Source organism: Megachile rotundata, chromosome 1 (assembly GCF_050947335.1).
Source record: "Megachile rotundata isolate GNS110a chromosome 1, iyMegRotu1, whole genome shotgun sequence".
Taxonomy (NCBI): Eukaryota; Metazoa; Arthropoda; class Insecta; order Hymenoptera; family Megachilidae; genus Megachile; species Megachile rotundata.
Window position 1 is genome coordinate 20,076,097 of NC_134983.1, and position 10,678 is coordinate 20,086,774.

A 10,678-nucleotide genomic window follows, 5' to 3' on the forward strand; every position below is an offset into this window, starting at 1 on the left:
TTAATTAAAAAAAAGAGAGAATATTTAATGAATTCTTTAACTCTAATTACCAGAAAAGAAAGATTAAAATAACAATTTTGATTTTAGCGCTACACGTTTCTCCAACGTGAAATATATTCACACTATAGCTTGCAACCGTAATTCATAAAGTAGAGCGTTCGCTAATATGATAGCAGGTACATGCATTAACGGCAGCGTGTCTACCTAATAATCTTTTTTCCCACGTTTGAATTAATGGATAGTAGAGCTATCTGATGTGGTCTGCCAAAGCCGAGCAACTTCCGATGTAACATATACGCGTAATCGTAACAACGTTTTAATTTCATTCAATTAACTTTCACGTGTACATATACGTATGTACGTAGAAACGACACGCGAGCGATGCGATAATCGAACGTCGCTGATTTGAAATGCTCGAACTATAGTAAACCGTGTAAATTATTATGGATTACGCTAGGATATAGCTGGAACGTAAATTAAAACCCACCAATTCATACCCACTTTTTAAACGATATAAAAAATGAATACTTCGTTTATATGATCTCTTAAGAGCCTAATAAGCAGGTTTCATACATGCACTTTCACTCTGAAAGAGTTTTACGACGTTGCTGTATCATGGCGGAGACAATAGTATACGATATAAGCATAATGCGGTGGACGCAGTTGAACCGGCTTATCAAACTTCATTTTGCGTATCTGCGAATGCATGCACGGATGCTAAACACACAAATAAGTATTCTATAAGCGTAGCTGCCTATTTAGCGCACAGACCGTGTTGCATCCTGATAAATGCCGGATAATACTTTTTCCTACTGGAAACAGCAGCTGCTCTGTTTCATTTATACTATTCGAAACGTGCATCGATCCGAAATGTACTAATAGTTTTTATCTTAAAGGTACATCTATAAAATAATAGTAAATTTGCTAAGAACTATCAGTGGAGTATAATATATCAAAGAATTTGATATCTAATTTGTGTTGGCAATAACATATGCCAATATTTTTAATATTTATTTGTTTACGCTACTCGAGGCGATATTTTTCAACGATAGTATCGATTCGAGTCGCCGTATCGTATCGAATATGTTTATTACAAAACTCCATTTAAAACTAACCAAACGCGCATGCGCACAAAGTTGTTAAATGTTTTTATCGAAATTTCTTCATATCCGTTATAAAATTACTCATCCGTTCAAAACGTAGTAATGAAACTTTAATTACGAATGTTTCAGATACCACGCCTTAAATTTCAAAGATGCAATGGTATCGTAACGGTCTGCTTGTTTCGGTTGAAACCCGGTTATATTTTCTATTTTGTTTTCCTTTCGGCGATTCACCTCTATCGAAACGAACGCTGCGATTCAAAATTCAAATATGGAAGTTACGGTTCATCTACGGTAGATCGATTATCGATAACTCGTATCACAACCAATAAAACGGACAAATAATTAAAAACAAAATATTTAACAACCAGTTGCGAACGTAACTTTGTTTCGATCAAATTTAAAACATTTCATTTTATTAACCGTCACTCTTAACCTCCTTTTATCGTTTGATTCGTTTAAATTCGTCGACAATATTTACAAACCAGCAACGTTAACGACATATGTACATTAGATACGATCTCAATGTAATTGGTTAATAAACTGTATGTTATTTCAAAATTATTTCGATTTACAAAGTTACCTATTCGTTTATTTGACTCGAAAGGACGATACATGAGAAAAAAACAGATGGTATATGCGAAAGGTACTTACCATGCTTTGACTCGAATCAGAACTTCTCCCTCGGCGAGGGTGGGCTCTGGCTTCCTGAGAGCCTTGACACTTTTCAATCCGCCAAAACCGTTCAGTACTATAGCCCGCATGTCCTTCGGCTCTGGCGTGGGTTTCTCTTCACCGTTCTCCTTGGGTTTATCACCGTCGCCATTCTCCTCGACTTTCTTCTCCTCTTCTTTAGTTTCCTTTGGTTCTTCTTTTTCTTGCTTGGATGGTGCCGCCGCTTCCTGCGGTAGCTTTTCACCCTCGGCGCTCGGGCTAGTTTCGTTCTTGTCCTCTGCCATTTTTCTTTCTAATTTTCTTAGTAAAACCCTTTTAAATTATCTCTTATTGTTCTTGATAGTTATAACGCCTCAAAAGAAGTGTCTCTTCTAGTCAATGATAAAAGCGAGACAGAGGAGTTTGGTTTATAAAGTCTACCCTAACACGTATTTAAACTTCAGCACGTCCGCACTCGACAAGAGTCAACGTCGTTCTGCGCAATTTTCTGCCACAGCGCTAAGAACGCTTGGTGCCGGCGATGCCGGCCGGTGACGCGCGCAGTGTTGCCGTTGCTTAGCAACCGCGCGCCCCTTTCACTCGTCCAATCATAACACGGCTTCACGCCCCACCATTGGCTACCACGTTAAACTACATCGCGTATAGTACGACAGGTGTCGCGAGGCATGGAACATTGGTGTTCGCGATTGAAAAGTAGTCCCTTTTGTATCAATTTTTATTAACAAATGCTTATTTGGTTATTACAGTTTTCAACGATTAATCATTTTGCTTGTGTATTTTATTGTAGCAATGATGGACTGATCAAGGTGCACGTAGAATCTCATGGGCACGGGCGTGCATGGAGCGTACAGAGATGAGGGGTGCGAGAGAGAGAATGATACCGAACCAGCCTCCCACTCCCAGCAATTAATCAAATATGACATTAAATTTTTTAAATTTATAAATTTAGTGTTACAAAATTTCGTATTTAGGATGTTACAAATTTTCAAATTTACAAATTTAGATTTCAAATTATTTTCAAACTAATTTTAAACTATTATGATAGAGAATTTACAAATGTTCAAATTTTCAGATTTGCAAACTTTAGAGTGCTGCATGGAATCTCTTTTTATATTACCAGTTCCAAGAATATCCACTTCTATAACCCTTCAGTGGCAATATAACGAAAGTCTACTGTACAATGTCTGTGAGTGCACGCCTCTTGAATGTCCTTGCAATGCACCCTTGCGAACAGTTATCCATCATGTCAAACATTGTTAAACAATGAACATATCAGATAATATTGTAAAAATAAATTTTGTAGATTTGACTATAAATAAATAATTTTCAATGAACCCGTTATTATATCACATCGAATAAAGACTTAATAACGTTAAATAGTATTGCAGAAATTTTTTATTTCTTATTAATTACAATACGACATTATTTTGAACATGTATCATACAATTAATAAATTTAGCATTATATTCATAAATGATTATACATTTTTAATAACACTAGAAACTTTCTAACCTCATCTACATATTTGCAAAGCACAGAATAAAATCAATAATCGTTTAAACGAGAATAAATATAATAGACGACTATTTTATGTTTGCATAAAATCAGGTGTTACTTAGACGATTAGTATCAGTCAATAAAACAGGAATTATGTAAATGGGGTATTCTGGCATTTAGTGAATTTAATTAAACGCGAATCATGATTGAAACATTGAGGTGCGCGTAGAAATTAATTCACAGCAACAGAAGAGCATAACATCTGAGGGATACGCCTTTGTATCATGAGTCACTAACGTGGACGTGTTGAAGAAAAGCGATTTCTTTAGCTTTGATAACTAATTGCGTCGTCGAAGAACAATGGAGAATAAGCGATACACATATAGACATAAATATTAACAATATTCAAAAACAAAAAGTCAAATTGTATACAAAAATTATCGATTAGATTTAAACATAAAGTATTATTTTATTACAGAAGGTATCACCGATAAAAAATTATTTAATAAAATAATTGTATAATTCTTCAAATTAGTGCTTGCAAAGTTAACTTGAATTTGCAAGTAAATACAAATCATAACATTATAATGTGAAATTAATGGTGATGAATGGTTTTGACAAATAAAATATTTCCATTTGATAATGACAAATAATTTTGGTGGAAAATATTAAATAAAAATTAATGCAATGTAACAGACGATTTTAGTTCTGAAACTCCGCTTCATTTAAGATCCTCTTTGCTGACTGGCAGTCAGGAAAGTAGTGCCAGCAGACGACGCCCGAACTGCACGTGTATCCTTACGCCACGCACGCTATGTGTCACATCGTTACACATACACAAACATAATCACATCCTGCTTTTCCTTGAGCATGCCTTTCGAAATTAAACTCTTATTACCCTCTGTGTACTTTCTTTGTATATGTTAAATACATTTCACGTGACAAAAATAATATAACCTTTTTTTTTCAAATATATATTACATTTAAATTTTTCATTCCTTCATTAAATTTTTTAAAAGTATGATTTCATACTTAACCAAATTTCTTTCATGTTTAAAATCATAATTGTATAGAAGGACCTCAAAATATTTTCATCTTTCTTAGATAAAATGCATAATTAGATTACCCATTATTTTTTACGTATATTCATTAACGTACCTATAATTTTTAAACGGGATTGGCTACATCCCCCAGCTTCACAAATAATGGCCCCGCCCCACATTTATCACATTTTGCTGTTAAAATTCGATCCGTGGCAATATAACGAGAGTCTACTGTACTCAACGGGTGCCCACGAGTACACGCCGTGTACCGCGCCCTCAGGGCGCAATTGCTCATCACTGTTTTAGAGCACCTAAAATTTACGTGTTTCGTTCATAACAGAAAATGCAATCTTATATCTGAAAATATAAGAATGTAGGAACAATCTATCAACTATAGTATAACTTTGAATTCCCGAAACAATTGGACCGAGTAATGAGAATCATGCACGAGTGCAATGAGGATGTGCTGATTGGGATGAATAGCTCATATTGTCGGGTGAGCCAAAAGCACCCAGTGCTTGTATACAGAGACTCTTTGATCATTATAAAATGTCTTGTCTGACATTTGTCATTGTAGCACGTCTACACTTTGCACGTTACAAAAGGCAAGATCAATCATGTGAATAATTTGATCTAATCAAAAGTATAATAATCTAACTTTTCAATTATACGTTATCCACATTCGTGATTGTATATACATTAATGCAAAACGATTTATCTTAGGATAGAATTATTATGATTATGGTATTTATTAAAAATTTTAATGGTGTACACCTTTTTCATTTAAAAAAGAAATACTAATCTGCGTTTACTGTGAATATAAGGATAGAGTGTAAGCTTGGCAGGGAGGGATGTCTAATAGCAGATGCCAAAATTTAAATGCTTATTTTTCTGCGCATGCTTTATACCGCGAATTATGAAGAATTATAAACCACTTATTGATACAGATTTTTAAATTAATATCGTATATATAACCATTTTATTACGGATATATTTAAAAAGTTTAAAGTAAGATATCTGAAATTTATAGAATTACAAATTTTTTATTTTAAAAATCTTCAAATTCACAAACTTTCAGATGTTTAAATTTTGAAATTTCGTATCTTCAATTTGGAATTGTTCCAAACATAACTAATCAAACTACTCCACCCCAGTATTGTTGCGTCCATGGTGTTTACATATGTAAATTATACGTGTATAGAATTATTGCACAAGTTTGAGGTTATGTTACCTTTTATTACACATTGTTTACAAAGGCTGTTTTGTTTATTGAAATAACGTAATTGAAAAGAAATAATATTCGAACACGATGCCAGTACTTTATATTTAACAAAATATGAGAACCTATACATGTGGTATAATAAAGATTTTTTACTTTGTTAAAGGAACTCGGAATTCTCCAGCACGTATGTATATCAGCTGATTCTCCCCCCTTCCATTTTTCATCAGTGACTATGTATGTGTGTACTCGAATCGGCACTGACTAGATAATAGAATTGACTACGTCGAAGTACTGTTTTTCCACATTGTCAACAAAGAAATCATCGTAAACGAACAGCTAAATTATCTCGGAAGCTAATGGCAGATCATGAAGTTGTCAGTTCAAAAAGGTACACGCAAAAACGAATTTGAAGTCATTCAGAAACTGTCACTCGTATTATTTTCACTTCTATTTCTCTAGTTGATTTATCTCTGATTTTATGCAATTTTATATGTGATTTCGATAGATTATCATCATTATCTCCGCGTCACATTATGTCAGTTCTATAATCTTTTTATATTAAAATTTAATTGAAAATTTCTATTCGTGAGAGAGAAAATCGTTGCAGATAATAAGTTTGTATTACAGATAATATTCACGTAGAAAAGTTTTCGAACATCCGAAAACTCGTATAACAGGAAAATGATTATGGAAGTAAAAGAATTAACTATGTCATGTTGGATCGCATTTCAAGGTCATACAATAAACAATTTTAGCACGAAGAATTGTAACCAAAGAAATGTCTAGTCAATTTGATTCGATGTTTATTTTGAGCACTTGCACATAGGTAATTTCTTTCGTAATGCGCACATTAAAACGTCCGTAATTCGTCACTTATACGCATATTTCACTTTTATCATGTTTATCATAATAGTAATAATTATATAATGTGAGCAGAAAATATTTCAAGTTCAGTGTCAATGAATTCATATCACTATCATTTTCTTGAACTAAGTTTTGTTAATATAAAGGTATATAGATTAATAACAAATTAAACAGATCATTTAATTTAATTGTCTATATAAATAATAACATGGTGATTAGTTTTTATAATGTCATTAAAAATAACTATTTTTATTTACTAGTTGGTTTTGGGGATGGTTTAGCTGGTCTGGCTCATCCTCTACTATGTTACGCGCTGCAGAAAAGAAAATTCTGTCCTGTAAGTGATATATTTTTTTAAGCCAGTTTTAAATTAACGATAATATTATATGCTCTTAAGTATGTTTAGAACAGTGTAATTATGAGTATTTTTATAACAGGTTTAAAAACTGCATACAGAGGATGGTATGTAGATATAGGACCAGTTGTGGGATCATCTGATAAAATATGGACAATCTCATTGAACGAAGAGTCACCAAAGACACCGATTGTTTTGTTACATGGTTTAGGAGCAGGTGTAGCACTTTGGTGTTTGAATCTTGATGCGTTAGCTTCTCAAAGACCAGTATATGCTATTGATGTATTAGGTAAGCATGATATGAATAAAATTTTGTTTTTAAATTTAATAGTTAAATATTGCATATGTTATTAATATTTCAGTACTATTTAAAAATATTTGTTAGTTACATATTTTTATGCAACATGATGTAGGTTGTGTTTAGATATATGCTTTGTTCTTGAGTGTAATTATCTATGACTCATAAGTGAGTAAGATTGAACTTCGGAATCAAATATAATTTGTTATGACATTGCATGTCTTGATCATCAAGTTATTGATCATTTTGATTACCAATAGAATTTAGTTAAATGCATTAATATATTTAATAAATTTAAGATTTATATCTTATACCTCCAAAAAGATATATATACTAACTTCATTATCAATTATTTTTTATGTTAATATCAAATAATATCTGATTCTTTACATTTTTTCATTAATCATTAATTTTTTATTATTCAGGCTTTGGTAGAAGTAGCCGTCCAGTTTTTAGCAATGAAGCACAAGAAGCTGAAAATCAGTTAGTCCGTTCCATTGAAGAATGGAGAAGAGAGATGCAATTAGAAAAATTTGTACTACTTGGTCATTCAATGGGTGGTTTTCTTGCGGCATCATACACTATTCAACACCCGGAAAGAATTAAACATCTTATTCTTGCTGATCCTTGGGGCTTTCCTGAAAGACCTGTTGAACGAATTGCAAGAGTACCTATGTGGGTGAAAGTTATAGCATATATAGTACAACCATTAAATCCATTATGGCCAGTTAGAGTAGCTGGACCATTTGGTTAGTTTTTTTCTATATTTTCTTATGTTACTTAACGAATATTTTCATGCTATAATAAAAATATTATATTCTGTAGGACAGTGGTTAATAGAAAAAACGAGACCTGATATAGTAAAGAAATTTACACCTATTTTAAAAGATGATACTCCTATAATTTCACAGTATTTGCATCAGTGCAATGCTCAGACACCATCGTAAGTATTTTAAATTTTTTAAATGAAAAGTTTGAAAATACATTTAAATGATACATTTTCTGAGAAGGGGTGAAAGTGCATTCCATGCAATGATGCAACATTTTGGCTGGGCCAAAAATCCTATTGTTAGAAGAATAGATAAATTAAGTCCAGAAATTCCCATAACTCTCTTATATGGTAGTCGATCATGGGTTGATAATTCGTCTTGGGAAACATTAAAACAGGCTAGATCATCATCTTATATCAATGTTCAGGTGAGAAACGTAAAAATAAAAAAATTAAAAAGTGGCATAATAAAGTTTATTACATTGCAAGCATGAACATTTCTTATTTGCAGGCAATAACAGGAGCAGGTCATCATGTTTATGCTGATAAAAGTGAAATTTTTAATAAATATGTATTGGAAGCATGTAATTTAAGTGATTCGATGCCCCATTTAACATCAGTAAATGTTCGTTCAAGCAATAAAATTGCGAATGAACAACAAATTGACCTTATTTTACCAAATGATGAAGAAGTTGGTACAAAAGCCATACAAGAGCAGGAATTAAATACATCACAAACGCGATCTAGTTGAAGTTTAATATAATATTTTCATGTTATATATTTTTTTATTTACATTGACAGTTGAATGAACTGTATGAATCATGTGATTCAGATTAGGTAAATGTACTGCAAGATACCAAACAACTACATATTGATTATCGTAATTTAATTCTTAATTTATACCATGTCTTGTTAGTTCTGTTGTTTATAACTGCTTAAATTGTTTCAAAAACAATGGCAGTTAACTCTTAGTTGAAGTTTATTTAAATCCTCCGCCTTCTTTTCAAATATTAGTTAAAATATGCAAATTTTATAAATTTTGATTTACTCTAAAATTATATAAATGCTTTAAAATAAATTTGTAGGAAGGTGGATGGCCAAAACACATATATTTAATTAATAATTTATACAAACATTTCTAAGGAAAACACTTGTAATAAAACATTTCGTTTATGAAGAAATTTTAGCAACATAGAATCAAACTTGAACCAATGGGATCAATAATTGACATTAATGTTGCATGTAAATCATAAAAATTCAATTAAGAAAAATTGAATTGTACATTATGTACAGTTGTAATATAAAACAAAATTGAATGTAGAAATAAATGTTATTGATATTAGTCTTTTTGTATTTATATGAGAATGATACAGTATTTTGTAATCTGTTTCACCATTACAGTTTACATCATACATATCAATTTTCTACTTACATAAACATTTATATTAAGATTTACTTATATATACTATCTACTTATCAATCACTTAATGTTTATTTTCAGTGTCTCTATGAGCACAATCTTTATATCCATTGTCAATATTATGTATATCACGGGTATTATTTTTATCATAGTATTGATAATCTGGCTCTTCTTCGTATTCATCATATTCACCATCATCATCATCATCATCATCATCATAATCATAATCTTCTTCTATTTCTTCATCTTCTCCATAGATATTTCTTCTTCTTGAATATTTCTGCTTATTTATATATCTTTGTTCTTTTCGCCTTTTTACTAAGAATTTGGAGAACTCTTCTTGCTGTTCCACTGAAGTTAAAAAGTTAGGCTTATCTTGTAAATCAAGTTTAGAAAGAGGAGAAGAAGGGTGTGTATTTATCACATGTTTCTTCAAAGTAACATGTGGCTTATTCAATGCAGTTTTAATCTGTAAAAAAGGGAAATATAATTGTTAACCATAGATATTGATTTTAATACTATCATTGATTGTATTACATACCTTTGACATAATTTTATGGTGATTCAAATTAAATACATCATGTCTCATTTCTGGTAAAGTTACACTGAAGATATCATTTGTGTCTTCTGAATTCTCATTTTTGTTAACTTTCTCTTCTGTATTAGGAAAAGTTTTAGCTGTAACAGTATGTTTTGTGGCATATGGATATGTACTGGGTACATAATCTTCGCCGAAGTCCAAAGTTTTTAATTTCTGTTCTACTTCTTTCACCTCACCAATACCTCTACATTTTACAAAGTGTACAGCAGGTATTTTGCCAATAATATGCAGTTGACATAATTCATGTCTTAACTTATATGAACATTTTTTTAATAATTCTGGTGTATCGGGTTTTATATCCTCATCATTGTCTAACCAAAATATGTTTAGAAATTTAAAATTTCGACTCACTTCAACATGAGAAATTTCTATATTTCTCTTCAAAATTTCAGGTTCAATTTCTCCTGTTGATAACAAATCCGTAATATGTTGCATAAAAATATTATTCAAAACATTCACCCTTCGTTCTACATGCAATGAAACTCGCTTTTTTGTTGGCCCAAAAATTGCAGGGTTTGAAAAATCCAATGGGTCTCTACAAATTTATAAACATAAACATATAAATTTATAAACATAAAATTTTTTTTATATAACTATAAAATGTATATAAAATACTGTATTAACCCTTTCGATTTATATTTGTTTATAAACTTGTTTATGTATCTATTCTCCCTTGAAATATTGGATTTTACATTATTGGTACTAAATTGTCTAAATATTCGTCGCATGACAAATAGTACATTTATCATTGTTGCGGTCTGTTCACAATTCTCTCACTACCTTCTTTACTTTGGGCAAAATGAGTGGAAATATTATCCCAGCGACCTCTTC

General features: G+C 31.5%; 3 protein-coding genes and 1 long non-coding RNA gene across 6 annotated transcripts in view; 2 read left to right on the plus strand and 2 right to left on the minus strand.

Moving 5' to 3' along the window:
* Positions 1-2,062, minus strand: part of LOC100882335 (synaptic vesicle membrane protein VAT-1 homolog-like) — a 45,980-nt gene extending 43,918 nt beyond the window's left edge. The window contains exon 1 of the mRNA XM_003704082.3: positions 1,758-2,062. Coding sequence (XP_003704130.1) covers positions 1,758-2,062 — 305 coding nt within the window. The remainder of the gene's footprint in view (positions 1-1,757) is intronic.
* LOC143263969 (uncharacterized) lies at positions 882-3,160 on the plus strand. Its single transcript, XR_013037255.1, has 3 exons — positions 882-896; positions 1,233-2,471; positions 2,566-3,160. It is a non-coding gene; the product is annotated as an uncharacterized LOC143263969 (long non-coding RNA).
* Positions 3,161-5,510: 2,350 nt separating this feature from the next.
* On the plus strand, positions 5,511-9,168 carry puml (pummelig). Of its 3 annotated transcripts, XM_012287078.2 has the most exons (8): positions 5,511-5,928; positions 6,168-6,366; positions 6,665-6,741; positions 6,842-7,048; positions 7,483-7,806; positions 7,883-8,000; positions 8,068-8,254; positions 8,338-9,168. In XM_012287078.2, exons 3-8 carry the CDS (start codon positions 6,708-6,710, stop codon positions 8,575-8,577), a joined length of 1,110 nt encoding a protein of 369 aa, XP_012142468.1. In that variant the 5' UTR covers positions 5,511-5,928; positions 6,168-6,366; positions 6,665-6,707; the 3' UTR covers positions 8,578-9,168. The 3 variants fall into 3 exon arrangements, with proteins under 3 accessions (XP_012142468.1, XP_003704104.1, XP_012142469.1); XM_003704056.3 differs by lacking the exon at positions 6,168-6,366 and having other exon boundaries at positions 5,520-5,928; XM_012287079.2 differs by lacking the exons at positions 5,511-5,928; positions 6,168-6,366 and adding an exon at positions 6,392-6,550.
* LOC100879153 (uncharacterized) lies at positions 9,157-10,608 on the minus strand. The gene is made up of 3 exons (XM_012287080.2): positions 10,472-10,608; positions 9,788-10,382; positions 9,157-9,715 (listed from the first exon to the last, which is right to left on the minus strand). Exons 1-3 carry the CDS (start codon positions 10,594-10,596, stop codon positions 9,311-9,313), a joined length of 1,125 nt encoding a protein of 374 aa, XP_012142470.1. The 5' UTR covers positions 10,597-10,608; the 3' UTR covers positions 9,157-9,310.
* Positions 10,609-10,678: the final 70 nt, after the last annotated feature.